The following is a 19324-nucleotide window of genomic DNA, read 5'->3' on the forward strand; positions in this document are numbered from 1 at the left end:
CTGGATGCCCATGCTCTGATGTTATTTGTGCAACAAAAAATATATAATCTTCCGGTATATTTTGTTCAGCTCAAGCGTAGCTCTACTAGTGTGACAACAACATGAAAAAAAAACAAAAAAAAAAAAACGTTTTACTGAGAGTAAAAGTTGTAAAGATTTTATTGGAACACCTTGCATATTTATTGGCCGCGGTGGCTCAGTCGGTAACGCGTCTGACTACTATGCTCAAGGTCCCGGGTTCGATCCCCGGCCGGTTCAAATCCGGGAACTTTTCTAACGGTGGAAGCGGCCCCGGCGCCTACCCAGCGTCGAATAACATGGGTACCTGGGGGAAACCCTGGGGGGTAAAGGCGGTCAGGGGCGTGATGCTGATCACATCACCCCCACTCACGACCGGATCAAGAAAGTGTGGGGCGTTACCCCCACACCCCCTATACGCCTTCATGGCGTGGTGCTATGCACAGGGGAACACTTTACCTTTTTTTGCATATTTATTTTTAATATAATTGTGTTGGTACAAGGTGCAAACCTTGCATTATTAGGCATTTTACCTTGGGTCAGACCTATGTGGGTTGTACCCTAGATTGATTACAACTACAAGGTATGAAAGGTCTACTAACCTCAAGGATGCCATCATCCGGAAGGTCCGTGCAGTGGACAGCATTTCGTATTTTGTCTTTGCCAAAAATTGCTCTAAGGCTTTGAGGACGCAGCTGCTGTGCTATTTCCTGTAAATAACATTCTTGCATTAGTTATTCTTCTTTGTAGCTGAGCAGTGCTGATTCATTCATTTCTAATTTTGGACTTTTAACCACTGTGTTAATTTTTTAAAAATACCAACGTTTCGGAGGCTGATTCTGCCTCCGTCTTCAGGATAGTGTGTAATCTGCTAATCACATTGAAATCCCTAAACACATGATGTGTTTTGGGATGGTGTCTATTGAGAACAAATTGCTGCCTTGTAGGATTATTCTCGGTGGCCAAGGATCCACCTCGTCTGTCGGTCACAAGGAGCTTTTGTACATGAAGTTGCCAGGGAGAGTTATGAGTGGCCCAGGCTCCACTTCATCAGGTGGTCACGCCAAGACTGTTTCTCTATGTTGGTTGTTCTCAATAGACACCATCCCAAAACACATAATGTGCCCAGGGATTGCAATGTGATTAGCAGATTACACAATACCCTGAAGACGAAATGTTGGTATTTTTTAAAAATTAACACAGTGGTTAAAAGTCCAAAATTAAGAGCGAATTGCATTAGTTATGTTTATCAACACAAATGGATTTTGAAGTTGAAACTGCATTAACATCCAAGGAGCACAGAAATGGAAGAAGGAAATGTTTACATTTTATGTTATGCAAATTAAGAATCGTTAACATTAACAGGCAAAGAACAAGCATTTACCAGACAGTACATAAGAATGGTTAGGTCTAGTGTGGAATAAGAAAGTTTAGTTGGGAATCCAAGAGAGATTCATCTGATAAGAGTACTTTGCATTTGCACCATTTAATCTATAAATTTGGAGCACCACTGATATATTGTTGATTTTAATATTTTGAATGATTCAAACAAGTGTTCTCGGGTTACCAGCCAGGTTAAGTCGATGTTGGCTTCCATTATATGAGGGTCACTATTTATATTTTGAGCCTAACAATGAAAAAACAGGAATTTGGCATTGAAAACTGCTTTATTGTTTTTCGAAGTATTCTCCTTTATGGACAATACACTTTTGCATTCGTTCGAACCATTTGTCAAAGCAGTTTTTCCAATCTTCTTGAGACACCTCCATAATATGGTTTTTGAACGCATCAACAGTGTCTTCCGCCGACGAAAATCGTTGTCCACGCAATTTATTCTTGACATTCGGGAACAAGAAGAAGTCATTGGGTGCCAAATCAGGACTGTATGGCGGATGAACCATCAATTCGATTTTTTGACTGTTCATAAAGTAGGTTGTTAGACGAGATATGTGACAGCTGGTATTGTCTTGATGAAGAATGATCCGATGGCGTTTGTTTGTTTTCCGTATTTGACCGAAGACCTCTGGCAAACAAATTGTTGTGTACCATTCAGAGTTGACCGTTGTATGTTCCTCTAAAGGCACAGTTGCCACATGACCAGTTTTCTCGAAAAAACAGGCGACCATTTGTTTCGATGTGCTTCGAGCGCGAACAACTTTTGTTGGATTGGGTTCATCTTGAAACACCCATACAGTCGACTGCTGTTTACGTTCCGGCTCATATGCATATATATATCCATGATTCGTCACCTGTTACAATCTTATATACGTCTTTAGAAGCACCACGATTGTATTTATTGAGCATTTGTTTGCACCAATTGACGCGAGCGTTTTTTTGAGTTTTTGTCAAATTGTGTGGGATCCAACGGGAACATACCTTTCTCACAGCTAAATGATCATGTAATATTTTATATATGCTGGTGGAACTAATGCCTATGGTTGCCTCAATCTCACAGTATGTCACGTGACGATCTTGCAGTATTAGGTTTTGCACAGCATCAATGTTTCTTGAACAACAACTGATTTTGGATGACCTTCGCGAATCTCGTCGGTGAGCGAATGGCGGCCATGATTAAATTTGTTATACCAGCGTTTCACAGTGGCAAAGGATGGGGCTTCATCGCCAAATGTGGAAGTAAGTTGATCGATGCACTCTTGTCTTGATAATCCACGTCGAAAATCATAAAAAAATCATCGCACAAAAATGTTCACGAGTTAATTCCATTTTATTGTTGTCGCGCAATCTCCAAGGTAACATAAACAACACAAATCAAGCTATTGACAAAACATTTGAAGTACGTTATGGTCAACAATGACAGACGATTCCGTGCAAACGTCAAATCGCGCCTAACTTCAATCAGTGTTGCCAAGGCTCAAAATATAAATAGTGACCCTCGTATTTAACCCTATGCTGGTCTTCATTTCTACATTCCCTTGTGATGGGAGCAACGTATGTGCTCGAAACGTTGGAAGCCAACATCAACTTAACCTGGTTGGTAACCTGAGAACACTTGTTCGAATCACGTTGCCAGAAAAGCTACAATTCCTATTTTCAATGATGTTCCAGATTTTCTTTCAATTTTTATACTTTGGAAATAAAAATAAATATCAACTAAAGAAACGGATTTAGGATCATCAGTAATGATCTACATTTTTATTAAACTCTCTTAATACAGTATCAATTATGTTGTATACCAGCCAGCATATTTATATATATTGCTTGGAATCAAATCAACATTCTGTGTGTTTGTGTAATCACTTAATTTATACTGTAATTTGGAAACTTTGTCCTTATTACAGCTTTATTAAATAAGCAGCACAGATTTTAATTTCAATATTATATATTCTTGAGGATATTCCAACACTTACTGGGTCTGCTGGTCCTGTCAACACCCTGAACTTGACTGGCGTTTCTTCCTTCTGTTCACTGGTGATTTCCATGGCAACGCAGGGCCCTGAACTGAATTGACTGACCATGCTCTGGAAAAAATTAACAAACAACACAACTGCAATGTAATCCTGTAGCTTCTCTTGATACAATGCACAATGCAGGTCCCTTGCAATATTATTATGAACCATTCCATTGTGTATTGTGGGTTCAAATGGGACAGTCTCGTGCGAAGGTGTCCGTGTAGATGGCCCACCAGTAACAGTGAGGTGTCCATGTGAGACTACTGTATATGTGTGCTAACAGCATATTAAGAAAGTCAGTTAAGCAAACTAACTGTTAATAAAATGTTAGCAAACTTTTACCAAGATTTAACCCAGTAAGCACCAAGTAAACTGAAGTGTCTCATTCTCCCGACATAGGAAGTTGGGAGATTCACTTTGGCTGATGTGGAACAGCACACGAGCGTGGACCTGAGTGTGCTTGCTGAGAGTGCAATGGTATGGAGGAAAGGCATTGGAAAAGCCTACTTAACCACTTGCCTGACACATTATTTTCCAAAAAATTGTCCATATTTTACACATTTTTTTTATTGTGTCTTTGTAATGTACCAATATCGGCAATTAAGGAACAGTAATGAAATTCTATTTTTGGGGTCAAATAAGGTTACCAAACTATTCAAAAAACCTCCATAATTATTAACCCGAGTTAACTCGTACATACATGGAAAGTACTTCAAATGTTTCAAAATAGCATATAAACTGTGGAAAATAAAATGTCTTCACATTTTAATGTTGAATTCCAAAGAGACAGATCCAACAGATGAAAGAAAATCTTTTTATATTTATAATACTTTTTGCCATGCTTCCTTTTTGTGACGTACGAAGCAAGATGCTGATCAACACCACCCATTTTGTCGTTGTAATCGACCACCACTCGTGGTTTAATTTTTGCTTTGTGACGTTGTGTTACAGTCATCATTTCAACAGAATGGATGGTTGACAACAATGTTACATCCTTCTTATCTTTCCATTTCATGACTGTCACTTTGCCGCATTACAACCCTACTTCTTCACCTTTCTTCAATTTGTCTGTTCTTAGAGCCTGTGGTACCTTTCCTACTGCGTTTCAGTGTTCCAAATACATCAGTCTTTTTCAAAATGAACAGATCTGCAAGTTGAGGTGAGTTATAATAATTGTCCATTGTCAAACAGTACCCCTTTCCCAACAAATCATATACCAAAGCAAAGATTTTGGAAGGCGACTGTACACCACCACAACTATCTGTATCTGTCTCGTCAGTACACACACGGTCCACTGTTGTATCACTTCCACTCACGTCCATTTCCTCCTCCTCCTCCTCTACACAGTTGTCTGTAAGCTTGTTGTCACTCATCTTGTCGTTCTGCACACGATGGAAAACACAAAAATATGAACAGAATGTATTCACAACACAAAAATTGCTCTGTAAGTTTTGGCACTACACTCACACAACGACCACAAGTACCACTGGAAAGGTGACAACTACGTAGTGTCATGGGAATCCAGTAGATGACAGCAGTACCTCGGCAAGCTATCTACACCTTCCATCTAGTGGCCAAAATGGGAATTAACAGCTTTTAAAGCTCAAACGAGTCTGTCCGGGTAGGCAGAAAAGTGCACTGCAGTTGCACGATTTTAACGAGATAACTCGGGTAAATAATATGTAAAGCAAAAACAAATTCCGAGTTAACTCGGGTTAATCAGGCAAGTGGTTAACAGATTGTCAAGGTTGCTTGGAAGAGGAACGGGGAACATAACAGTCTCGTGGCCAACAGAACAGCCTTCTTGTATATTTTATGATATTGGGAAATTTGGGAAAATGAATAAAACTTCAAAGGGCATTATGGTAATTAAGGTATATAACCAATTATTTAACATGGCCTTTCGCTGTGACCTGGATGGTTGAACACTTAAGCAGGAAAATGTAAAATGCAGGAACATAATATCAGGGTTCCACTGTATAAGCATATATATTAGTTCGGAATGTTAAAGCCTATCTGAATGTTACTGCCAAATACTATCCTGAATATTATTACCAAATACTATCCTGAATATTATTACCAATACTATCATTTTTTATTACTCCTATAAATTAATAAATTTAATTTATGATTTCTTCTTCTACGTCAAACTTAACACTTAAAATTATCAAGGAAACACTCAAGCTTTTCATGAAATAAATCTTATATTACGAGGGTTGTCTGGAAATGACAATGATCTGGCACAATAAAAGATAAAGAAAGAGAATGGGAGTTAGGATGTACATTTATTACGTGCATGTCAACATTACTTCTCAACATCTCACCAAGTCATGTGCAAGCATTTTTATGACCCTGTCATAGAAAGTTCCCACCAACTTTATGTGAGACTCGTCAACTCTCTGGCAGACATGCAACAAGACAAATATGAGTTTGTATAAGCAACAAAGTGTTTGCACAGGTATGATCAGTAACCTGCTGCCACGAATAGAACCACCTGTGCATCGATTTCATTTGATCCGTTGCTTTCTGTGGCAAGCAAGAAGGAATGTTCCTGCCCAGTGGGTTTGATTGATTGAGTTGGCATTTTAAGTCCACTTTATGCACAGTAAGGCTAATCGTGACTGGACCTACAGTTTAAAGTGGGATCCGAACCGCTATGTGCCTCCACTGGGAATCAAACCAGGGACCCCTTGATTACAAGGTGACAATGCTACCACTGCACCATTGGGAAGTCCCTCCTACCCAGTGGGAAATTCGCTCTGTGCAAACTGAAAGAGACTATGTCAGCTGATATTCAACAGAGGATGTGTTGTGTTTGGACAAAACCTTAGGAGCCAAGGTTGGGCATGATGTCAAAAATTTTGATATTAACATGCAAGAATGAATAAGGTGGTCTAAGGTTTCATGTGAGCCATCACTCTTTCTTCAGTCCAAACCTTTCACCATGAAATTTTCACTTTTCACAAGATGAAAATATGGCTGAGAACAACAACGAGCTGATGAATATTGTTCGAGGTTGGCTGAACTCCCTGGAAGGAACTTTCTATGATGATGGTAAGCAAAAGCTTGTGCACATATTTGACAAGTGTCTCAATTTGCTTTGTGATTATCAGGGCTGGGATTAATATGTACAAGTGGCTTTATATGTACATACTTCTTCTTCTTCTTCTTGAGGCACTTCAACTTATTGAAAGTTTTGGCCTTCTCAACAACATCTCTCCACTTTTTCCTATCCTGGATGTTCTTCGTCCAATTCTTTACTTTCAAGTCTTTCAGATCCTTAATTATTTCATCTTCCCATCGTTTCTTTGGCCTGCCTAAGGCTCGTGTCCCAAGTGGTTTCCATTTATATATTTCTCTTACTAATCTTTCATCAGTCATTCTATTTACGTGCCCAAAACATCTTAGTTTTTGTGATTTTATGAAATTTACAATGCTTTCATTCCTGATTAACTTGTTGAGTTCGTCGTTAGTTCGTATTCTACAATTTCCATCAGGTTCCTTCAGAGGTCCATAAATTCTTCTTCTTTCAAATATTGAGAGTTTCTGTTTGCAAGAGTCTTTGAGGTTCAATTTTTGCATGCATATGCGATTATGGGTCGTATTATGCTATGATAAAATCTCAGTTTCGCAGATTTAGATATTAGTTTGCTCTTAAATAGAGCTAAGTTGGCGAAATATGCTTTATTACCCAGAATAATTCTCTTTAATTTATCCTTCAATTGCGTTGTCACCATTTACAACTGATCCAAGATATTTGAAAGATCTCAATTCTTCTATTCTATCTCCGTTTATAATTAGGTTTTGTAATCAGCTTTTACCTTTTACACATCTGAGATATTTCATTTTCTGCATATTAAGTACGAGACCCATTTTCAAAGCTTCACTTTCTGGCTGTTCAAATGTTTCCATTATTGTCTTTTTTGTCCTTGCTGTTAAAAGGATATCATCGGCATATGCAATACATTGTTTTAATCTTGTTGATATGTTTCCTCTCAATTTCATCTGTTTCAATACAGAGTCTCTCACTATACTAAACAAAGTTGCAGATAAGGGATCACCTTGCTTGACTCCACCTTCTACTTCGAATTCTTCACTCAGTTCCCTGTTAATTTTGACTCTTCCTTTATTATTGGTTAAGGTTAACATAATTAGTCTGATTAGTTTAGATGGTACTACATATGATTTTAAAACATCTATTACTGTGTTCCTATGCACTGAGTCAAATGCATGGGTAAAATCTATAAACAAGTTGTAGAGTCCAATATTAAATTCTTAGTTTTTTTAAAAATATCTGTCTTACTATGAATATATTATCTATAGTTGATCTGTTGGCTAGGAATCCCATTTGATATTCGTCAAATTTGTATTCAGTGTTTTCCATCAGCCTTTTATTTAGTATTATAGCCAGTATTTTATATACAATGTTGAAGAGTGTAATTAGCCTGTAATTAATCACAATTTAATCTATCTCCCTTTTTGAAAATTGTGAACACTATACCTTCATTCCATTGAGCTGGTAACTTTTTGTCATTCCATACACTTTATATCAGCTTGTGCAACTTCTGTTTCAATGTTCTCCCTCCATTTTTAATTAATTCTGGGGGGATGTTGTCTGATCCTGCAACTTTATTTGTTTTTAAATTTTGTATTATGTATGTGACTTATTTCATTCCACGATGGAGGATGTAGTTCTTGTTGATTACTGTCATTCTGTTTTATTCGGAACTGCATACTTCTTGTTACATTATTATTAAGAATCTTTCTAAAGTATTCTTTCCATCTATTTAGGACTAGTGCTTTTTCTGAGGCGATGTTACCTTCTGTATCTTTGTACATCATTGTTGTTTAAAGGATTGCACATCTCTGAAAAAATTTCTTGTTCATTTTTCTTATAATTCATTTCTATTTGTATTATCTTATCATTCAACAATTTCTTTTTCTTATCTCTACACATTTTATTAGCTTCTTTCCTTTTTACATTATATATTTCTTGGCTGGCCCTGGTCTGTATTTGAATTGCTCTCTCTCTCTTCCTTTGTTCTTTTCTTGAATAATCCTTCTGCAAACTTCATCTCACCATTCATTTTTGGTGATGTTTCTTTCTTTTTGTATAACTTCTTTAGCTGCTTCATTTATTACAGTTTGAATGTTACCCCATTCTTCATTAGCATTTTTACTTTTCTGGAGATTTTTCAATTTTTCATGTAATACCGTTCGATATTCCTTAATTTTTTTTTCAGGTTTTGCAGGTTATCTCATTTACTATTCTGCGATGATTTTATCTTACACATTGCAGGGATAGACTGTTTTAGGATTACTCGCACCAATATATGGTCAGAGTCAATATTTGGGCCTCTTAAAGATCTTACATCATTTATCAGATCCTTTTTGCTGATGTTAATCAACACATAGTCTATCTGATTAATAGTGCTCTGGTCAGGTGATATCCACGTGTTCCTTTATGTATTCCTTTATGCTGGAATTTGGTGCTCATAAGTATCAGGTTATTTGCAGCTGCAAATTCACACAATATTTCTCCATTATTACTTGTTACAGCATGTAATGTGTGCCTACCAGATATTTTACTGTATAAAGTGTTCCCCTGTGCATAGCACCAGGCCAAGAAGGCGTATAGGGGGTGTGGGGGTAACGCCCCACACTTTCTTGATCCGGTCGTCGTCAGTCAAAATTATGTGATCAGCATCATGCCCCTGACCACCTTTACCCCCCAGGGTTTCCCCCAGGTACCCATGTTATTCGACGCTGGGTGGGCGCCGGGGCCGCTTCCACAGTTAGAAAAGTTCCCGGATTTGAACCGGCCAGGGATCGAACCTGGGACCTTGAGCATGATAGTCAGACGCGTTACTGACTGAGCCACCGCGACCACTGTATATTTGTTCTTTTTCCAGCTTTGCATTAAAGTTACCTAATATAATCATTACATCACTTTTTGGAACATTGTCTACCAGATTTTGTATATTTTCATAGAAGTTTTCTTGTATTTCTTCTTCCTTATCTTCAGTTGGTGCATATGAGTTGATTATGGTTATATTGTTATACTTGCCCTTAATTCTCAGTTTACATAATCTTTTGTTGTAAGGTACAAATCCAATTATGTGGTTTTGGATTATTTTTTGTACAATAAAACCTGCACCAGCCTGTTCTCTTTTATCTTTTGCACCACTATGGAATACTGTGTAGTCCCTTTTATTTATTATAACATTTCCACTCAAAGCAAAGCAACTATGTCAATTTGCATTTTCTTTATTTGCGCAGACAATTCTTGCATCTTTCCTGGCTTCAGAAGTGTCATTACATTCCAAGTTCCTATGTGTAATATGTACATACATATGGACTAAAAATTGGCAAAATATGGACTAAAATATTGACTAACACATGCATAAAATGACCCAGAACGACGCAAAGAAGAGAAGATTTCTTCATAGTGATTTCCTCATTTGTGTGATTTCAAACAAAATAAACAATTTATTATTATCCATTTTGTTAATGTTTAAAAATGACAAGCCACAGAAAATTATCTTAATCTAATCGAATAGGTAAGATTGTACAAACAAGTTTGATAAATTCATTCTTTTTATTAATTTTTAAAAAAACTTTCAGTACAATCATTTCTAAAATGATTAATTCAGTATAGACTGATATTAAAATTATGCAGACACTATTTTATTTATACAAAAATGTTCTACAGTAACCTCCGATTATTCATTTTCGGTTTTGAACTTGTCACCCATCAAAGCATGAGAATTTTAAGAAAGAAAACAATATTCATTGCATTAAGCAGCAAAAATGATGACAGCCTCCTTTATGCAATTCCTACAAGAACAAGTGCCAGAGCCGAGAGTTGAAATGCTCATGGAGCCACATAATTTATTTCTTTTGAACAATTCCAAAATGATGAAATATGAACAGTATTCATACTATGGGAATGAGAGACACGGTAATAGATAATTAAGGTACTCACGTTTTCCGCAAAGCTGTTTTACATTATTTTCTATTAATTTCGGTAGCCATTGCCACCATCCTGACCATAAACAAAGTCCCCACACTGGAAGTAGCCGAAACTGCCAATTTGCTAGAAGTGTGCTTAAGACACAATTATTTTCAATTTGAAAATAATTTCTATGAGCAATCTGAAGGCCTTAGTAAACCTAAGCATCGGTTTAAACTTGCCATCACTGCCACTTGACTCATCGCCCAGTGACGTGTTCACTGCAGTTAGTCAACCAACAGGCTCTGTTGTGATTACAGAGCTGTCCTGTCACGGCTCTATGAGGGTCCCACAATCGGCAGAAGTGGGTTATGGTTGGTGGACTACAGTGTAATTCTCCCAGCTAGATCCGAGGGATCCGCTGACCAATGACAGGTGCGGTCCTCCATTCATATTGGGGGTTAGGCGTAGAGCTGACAACTCTGCACTGTAAAAAGACATGTCAAGGAACAACAATATGAGGCCATGGATGTTCCCAAGGTAAAATATTCCAGAGGTAAAATAGTCCCCCATTCGGATCTCTGAGTGGGGACTACTTTGGGAGGTCCCTGGACTAAGGATAAGATCTACATTAGGAATAAGGATATTAAATTAGGCACCTGGAATGTTCTGAGCCTTTACCGGCCTGGGGCATTTCAGTGTACAGTTAATGAGATAGTTAAGTATAAATTAGATGTAGTAGCTGTCCAGGCAGTTAGGTGGCCAGGAGAAGGGAATTGTAAAACTAAAAATTATACTTTTTTCTATGGTGGTACTGAAAATCATAATTTGGAACAGGCTTTTTCATAAAAGTTCATAAAAGTTACCCCCACACCCCTTATACGCCTTCATGGCATGGTGCTATGCACAGGGGAGCACTTTACCTTTTTTATCTTTTTCATAAATAATAGAATTATCTCGGCTCTTAAAACAGTAGAATTTATTAATGACAGGATATCATATGCAGTTTTACAGGGTAGGTGGTGTAAAATTATTTTAATAAACATACATGCACCAACGGAAGATAAAGATGATAATACTAAAGATGATTTTTATGCAGAGTTAGAACAGATCTTTGATAAATTTTCTCAGTATGACATGAAAATTTTGTTAGGTGACTGTAATGCACAGATTGGCAAAGAAGATACATTTAAACCCACGATTGGTAAAGAAAGTCTTCATGAATTAAGTAATGATAATGGTATAAGATTGATTACTTTTGCAACCTCAAAGAATTTAATTGTGAAAAGTACCACTTTTAAACATAAGGATATCCATAAATATACCTGGTCTTCTCCAGAAGGTAAAACTCATAATCAGATAGATCATATTCTCATTGATAAGAGAAGGCATACTAGTATAATTGACGTTCGTACACATAGAGGTGCTGACTGTGCCAGTGACCATTATTTAGTAATTGCTAAATTAAGAGAAAGACTCGCAGTGATAAATCATAAGTAAAGCCCGGATTTCTATGCAATTACATATTTTTTCCTTTATATGTACAAGCGTGGAATTAAAATATATTGACGAATTACGTCAGTAGAGATGTCACAGTGAAGTTTTATATTACATATTTTTACATATTTTACTAAATGTTACATATTCCTAAGATATGAAATATTTTTTACATAAAACAGTCCTTAAGAGGAAAATCCAATGAACTTTTGGCTTACTAGTTAAAAAAGTATCTTCTCATTTCCCCTCCCCATTTCCAGGTCTAAAAAAATATAGTAACTTAAAAGTGTGATTTGCCTTCGTTGTACGTACATAGCAGTTCGTTGATTCGCTGCATCGTAACAATTACATCAAGATTCGACAGTGTTTCAGTTTCCAGTTTGTAACATGGAGCGGCAAGCAACACACAGCGAACGAAGAGAACCAACAATGGAAGGCGGCAAGTACAACGCTGAGAGGCACTTACCTTTCATCCGTACATTGTTGTGATCATTTTGATTTTTGCAGCCGGTGGCGACAAATCTTGAATGAAGTATTGTTAACTCAACCGTAGAATTACGTATATATATTTCGTCGCCTTTTCATTTTAACCATTGGAGTTTTAAGAAGAGCTTGCCTCAGTATTTAAACAGTGTTTTAGCTGTAGAAAGCTGGAATGGCTCCGCCTACCTCCTCGTTATCTCAAAAGTTGCGATCTTGGATAGCAGTCGATGATGCATTTACTACGGATGGTAGTTATTTTTTGTCGAGTGTGCGATAAAAAAGTTGGGTGCACTATGAAGTCTCAATTAGATCAACATGTTCGCACTTCACTTCATGTGAAAAACAAACAACTACGGAGTGAAAAGAAGCAAGTTTTACTAACCCAGATGCAAGAGGATTCTTCATTCAGTGTGTTTTACAAGGAAATGTGCGAAGCAATGATTGCAGCAAACATTCCTTGGTATAAAATTCAAGTACCGAAGTTCCGGGATTTTCTGGAAAAATATTGTGGCCGTAAACTTCCTGACGAGTCAACCCTTCGAAAGCGATATCTTCCACATTCCTACAAAGAAACTTTAGAATCAATTAGGGCAGAAGTAGGCAGTTCCTATGTGTGGATTTCCATCGACGAAACAACTGATGCTTTGGGACGGTATGTAAGTAATTTCATTGTTGGAACGCTAATTGCTGATTCTCCATCTACACCACATCTCATTGCATGCAAAGTTCTAGAGCGTACTAATCATTCCACCATAGCACGATTTGTGAATGACAGTCTTCAATTGTTGTATCCGGATGGCGTACAAGAAGAGAGAGTTCTTCTCATGTTCACAGACAGTGCGTCATACATGTTAAAAGCTGCTACGGCACTTAAAGTGTTTTATCCTAACTTGATCCACTTTACTTGCTTGGCACATGCTCTCCAACGCATTGCTGAGGAGGTGAGAGGAAATTTCCCGGAAGTCAACCAACTTATTTCTTCCACGAAAAAGGTGTTTCTGAAGGCACCACAACGTGTGCAAGTTTACAAGGAACAATTGCCAGGTGTACCACTTCCTCCGGAACCTATTCTTACTAGATGGGGCACTTGGATCCGGGCAAGTAAGTTTTACAACGAACATTTTGAAGAAGTGAAATCTGTGCTTGACTCATTTTCGGCGGACTCAGCTGTATCGGTACGCACTGCTCAAAATCTCTTCAAGGACACCAAACTTGCTTGCGAGATATGGCATACATAAACAGCAATTTTGGTTGGATTGATACAAGCATAAAAAAACTTGAAACTGTTGAGCTTCCTCTCCTGGAAGCCATGGATATATATGAGGATGCAAGAAAGAAACTGTCTGCTGTTGGAGGAGATGTGGGAGAGAAAGCTCGAAGAAAATTTGACGCAGTGACTGAAAGAAACCCAGGTTACGTCAGCTTATTTACAGTGAGCCGCATTCTCAATGGTGAAACAGTTAACCCTCCCAATGATATTTCTCCCGACCACATTCACCTCCTGAAGTACGCTCCGGTTACTTCTTGTGACGTGGAGAGAAGTTTCTCTGCGTACAAGAACATATTATCTGATCGGCGACAAACATTTACTTCTGAACATTTGGAAATGTACCTGGTAACATATTGTAAGTTAAATAATTAAATACAGTGCCTGCCCCAAGATCAAAGGTAACCTGAATTTTTGTAAGTGCTTTTTGAGTGAAAAATTTGGGCAACGAAAATTTACTACTGAACATTTTGAATGGTACCTGGTGACATTGTATATTAAATATTGAATATATTGAAATTGTGGTTAATATTTTTGCTCTATAAGAACATAAAAAATACTTAATGTAAGCATTGTAATATTGTAACTTCAATTTTTGTAAGTCTTTTTGAAATAAACATATCCCTTTGTGAGGAAAAAATGTAACAAAAATAGGAAGTAACGTTTGGAATAAATATTTATAGTACATATTTCATTATGAATTTACATATTTTTTACATATTTCAGACATTTTTATTACATATTTATGTACATATTTTAGGGGTTGATATTACATAAAAATCCGGGCTTTAATCATAAGCAACAAAATCTAAATGTTCTAAAATTTAATACAGGAAAATTTGCTGATGAAAGGATTAAGAAATATTACCAAATTAAACTGTCCAATAAATTCGATGTTTTGCAGGATTTAAATGATGATGAAAATATAAATGAAACAGACGTAAATAAGAATTGGGAGTACATACATAATGCAATAGAATCAGCAGCTAAAGAAAGTATAGGATACCATAAACAGAGAAAAAGTAAGCCATGGTTTGATAATGAATGTCATAATCTAATAGAAATAAGAAATCAGGCTAGACTTAGGTGGTTAAATAACTCTGATGATACAAATCTAAACAATTATAATAGAATAAAGCGAGAAGTTAACCGCACGTTTAGAAGTAAAAAGAGAGATTACTTGAAAAGCAAAATTAACGAAATTGAAACAAACAGCAAAACCAAAAACATCAGAGAGTTATATAAAGGTGTAAATGAATTTAGAAAGGGGTGGCAACCTAAAGTAAACTTGATAAAAGATAAAGACGGTGATTTTCTAGCTGACCCAAGCGATATTCTAAATAGATGGAAGAACTACTTTAATGACCTTTTAAATGTTCATGTAGGAGATAAATCAGAAGTAAATGAAGTGCACACAGCAGAACCTTTAGTTCCAGAACCTAACTTGACTGAAGTTAAAGATGCTATTAAAAGGCTAAAGAATAACAAAGCACCTGGCATTGATTTAATACCAGCTGAGTTAATTAAATATGGTGGAAATTCGTTAATATGTCAAATTCATAAATCAATTTGTTTAATATGGAATAAAGAAGAAATCCCTCAACAGTGGAAAGAATCCATAATTGTTCCTGTGTTTAAAAAAGGTGATAAAATGAACTGCAATAATTACCGTGGAATTTATCTACTCTCAACAACATATAAAATATTATCTAACATTCTTTTAACAAGACTAACCCCATATGCTAATGAAATTATAGGTGATTATCAATGTGGATTTAAACGTAACAGATGAACTACAGATCAAATTTTTCACATTACACAGACACTTGAGAAAAAGTGGGAATATAATCAAAAATGTCCATCAGCTATTCATTGATTTCAAAAAAGCATATGATTTGGTCAAAAGAGATAAATTATATAATATATTAGTAGAGTTTGGAATACCTAAGAAGCTTGTTAGTATGATAAAAGTATGCACCAGTGAAACAGAAAGTAAAATTCGTGTGCATTATCTCCATTGCTCTTTAATTTTGCCTTAGAACATGCTGTTAGGAAGGTAAAAGAAACTAACGAAGGACTAAAATTAAATGGTGTGACTCAGTTGTTAGCATATGCAGATGATGTAGACTTATTAGGGGATGATATAAATACAATTAAGAATAATGCTAAAATATTTTTCAAAACTGCTAAAGAGATAGGTTTGGAAGTTAACAAAGAGAAAACTAAATATATGCTTACAGACCGAAACCAAGTGTTAGGTAATAATCAAAATCTGATTATTGATAACAACTCATTTGAACTAGTTTCCAAATTCAAATATTTAGGAGTAATATTCACAAGTGAAAATTATATTAAAGAGGAAATAAAAAGTAGGCTTAATTCAGGAAATGCATGTTACTTCTCTCTTCATAAACTTTTGTCTTCTCGTTTAATATCTAAGAAACTAAAAGTTAAAATATACAAGACAGTAATTTTGCCTGTAGTATTAAATGGGTGTGAAACTTGGTCCCTTACATTGAAAGAGGAACATAAATTGAGAGTATTTGAAAATAAGATCCTTAGGAAAATATTTGGACCTAAAAGGGATGAGGAGACAGGTGAGTGGAGAAGGCTACATAATTTAGAACTACATAATTTGTATTCATGTCCAGATATTATTAGAATAATTAAATCAAGAAGACTTAGGTGGGCAGGCCATGTGGTGCAAATGGGAGAGGAAAGAGGAGTTTACAGGATTCTTGTTGGGAAAGCTGATGGTAAGAGACCTGTAGGAAGGCCAAGACGAAGATGGATGGACAACGTTGAGATGGACCTAAAGGAAATCGGTAGGGATGGAAAAGAGTATATAGATCTTGCTCAAGATAGGGACAGATGGAAGGCCTGTGTTGCTGCAGCCATGAACCTTCGGGTTTAAGAAGGCTACAGAGTTAGTTAGTTAGTTAGTTTATCTGAAGGCCTTGCCATGGGAAACCCACTATCGGCTCCCATAGCAATGCATTTGGCTTAAAAAAGCATACTCCAAACTCCGGAACTCAAATTCATCAGATATGGATGATATGCTGATGACATCATAGTCATATACAAAAAACCAGACGAGATCAACCTGTTGTTGGAAAAACTAGATAGCATCCACCTCAGACTAAAATTCACCATAGAACATGAAAAGCAGGGCAAAATCAATTTCTTGGACCTCACCATCAGCCGCGGGGGCAACAAATTTACAACCACAGTTTTCAGAAAACCAGATGCAGGCAACCAATATATCCATGCACTATCCAACCATCCATCCAAGCAAAAGGCCAACGTATGGCTAAACTTCTTCCGAAGAGCCTTCTGCTACTGTTCCAGAGAAGAAGACCTGAGGGACGAGACAGCAACCATCATGGAACTGGCACTAAAACATGGATATACTGAATGTCAACTCTCCACATGGTGTAGCAAAGCTGAAATCCAAGTCAGACAACCTGCACCATCAACACAACCTGCTCCATCATCGGAACCAGATCCCAGTAACAAAACCAAGTGGTTTGCCCTCCCTACCATCCTACCACATCCAACCACCTTACCAAAGCCCTCCACCCCTACAAATAACACACAAACCAACCTCCAAAATAGCTGACCAACTAAACAAACATAAACGGTACTTCCTCTCCCCCCTCAACAATCCAGGTGTCTATGATGCTGAATGTGAGTGCAAGGCTCATTACATCAGCAGATCCATCAGTCCCATCAGTGAGAGAATTCCGCAGGACCTATCAAATGCAAAAACTGCCGAAACCAACACCGGACTTGCCAAGCATATCAAATTCCACAACCATAAAATTGAGAAAGTACATGTCAAATACAAAGCAAACACTCTCATAGACACAAAATTTAAAGAAACACACACCATCATGCACTACAACCATGAACTGAACATAGATAGTGGTCAGGCACACCATGCCTGGCTTCCGTTACTGCAGCAATTAACACCGGTGAATAGCAGACAACATATACGCAGACATGCAGGCGACAGCAGTACACCTAGCGGCGATTTAGGAAAAAAATAACAGAAACGCACCAAGCAACAACACAACAAATTCCAACGAGGATGGTGGCAGTGGCTACCAAAATGAATAGAATATAATGTAAAACAGCTTTGCGGAAAACGTGAGTACCTTAATTATGAACAGTATGTGAAATATACCTGCTGAAATATGTACAATTAAGTATATTTTCCTTAAATATGTATTAAAGGTAGAAATATGGAAAAATATTGACAATAAATTACAACAAACATTATTATTGATGAAGATATTACAAAATTTCAGTGGCAATTCGTCAAATTGAAAGTATGTATTTACATATAAATCCTAGCCCTGGTGATTATGTTGAGAAGTGATGTAGATATGGATGTGTACCTCTCAGTTTTCTTTCCATTTCATTTTACTGCATAGCCTTCATGTATTGATTATTGAAAAGTTTTGAGATAGTTTTATGTTGAAACAAATTATATTTCAAACTTACAGAATATTCAGGTACAACTCCTCTATAAACTTCAAGAAATTCTTCTGCATTTACATAATCCAAGTAGAACATCTGGAAGGCTGTAATATTGTATTTGTGCTCTTGAATTTTTGTAACTATTCTTCCCAACAGACCTGAAAAGTTAAGAAATCTCTTTTAACACATTAGACAATATGGAAACCATATTATAGTCAACCTCTGTACAATGTAATTACTATTCTCTGCTTAAAGTACTTTAAATGAAAAATCACCCTCTTGATTCAGATTTAAAATTGTAAAAATGAATAAAAAAAAATCTTATTATGTTATGTATGATTAGTATTATTTCAATAAGAACTTTAGTTTGGATTGTATTAGTCCACTTTAAGCACATATAGGACCTACATTTTAGAGTGAGCTCTGAACCACCATGTGCCTCCACCGGGTATCGAAACCAGGACCTCAAAGAACTTTAATTTGAGGATTCAACATTCTGATATGCAACAGATTTACTGTGGAACCTTGATATTTCAATTTTAGGGAGCCACAACGCTAAAACTTAAAATGCAAAAAAAGCTTACACCATATATTGACATCATGAAGCTTGGATTTAATGCAGGTAAATGTAAACTCTGTGAATATGAAATTAGGGTTCCACTACATTTCTAACTATTCAAATAGATTTGTCCAAGTTAATGTACGTATTTTGTACTAAATCATAAGTACCAAGATCCCATTAATATAGCTTGTCAGGTTGTGGATGTGGTACAACTGCACTGGAATACTATATACAAGGTGATCCGTTTGATGTCACAAAAGAAATGAAAGAATTGCAGTTAAAAAACCACTGTATTATCAGGGACACCACTTTTTTGTCCAAATCACTGACACACTAACCCTTCTTCATTAACACTCAACATGATTGCCACGGCAGAAGCTATGCAGTTCATGCCCCATGGGAAAGTTGTCACGCATCGTGTGAAGCATTTCCCGAGTGATCTGACAGAGGTCAATTTTATTCTGTGGTTCTCATCTGTACATTAGCGAACTGACATACACCCCACCAGAAAATGTCTTGAGATGTCGAGTCCAGAGAATCTCGCATGTCATGCAATGCATTGTGCACACTGTTGCAGTGGGATCACCATGTTGTCTGGCTCTGCCCTTCATAGGCATCTTCCTATTCATTTTAAAACAAACTTCCTTAGTTAC

The 19324-nt window shown here is 36.8% G+C and overlaps 1 protein-coding gene across 2 annotated transcripts in view; it reads right to left on the bottom strand.

Annotated features, from left to right (window-relative positions):
- nmdyn-D7 (nucleoside diphosphate kinase homolog 7) overlaps nt 1-19324 on the bottom strand; it is a 59918-nt gene that overhangs the window by 1150 nt on the left and 39444 nt on the right. For both annotated transcript variants that reach the window (XM_083127323.1, XM_083127322.1), the window contains 3 exons: nt 18134-18267; nt 3387-3497; nt 621-728 (listed from right to left, as the gene is read on the bottom strand). In XM_083127323.1, coding sequence (XP_082983449.1) covers nt 621-728; nt 3387-3497; nt 18134-18267 — 353 coding nt within the window. The remainder of the gene's footprint in view (nt 1-620; nt 729-3386; nt 3498-18133; nt 18268-19324) is intronic.

Source organism: Lepisma saccharinum, chromosome 8 (assembly GCF_977018435.1).
Source record: "Lepisma saccharinum chromosome 8, izLepSacc3.1, whole genome shotgun sequence".
In the NCBI taxonomy this organism is placed as follows: Eukaryota; Metazoa; Arthropoda; class Insecta; order Zygentoma; family Lepismatidae; genus Lepisma; species Lepisma saccharinum.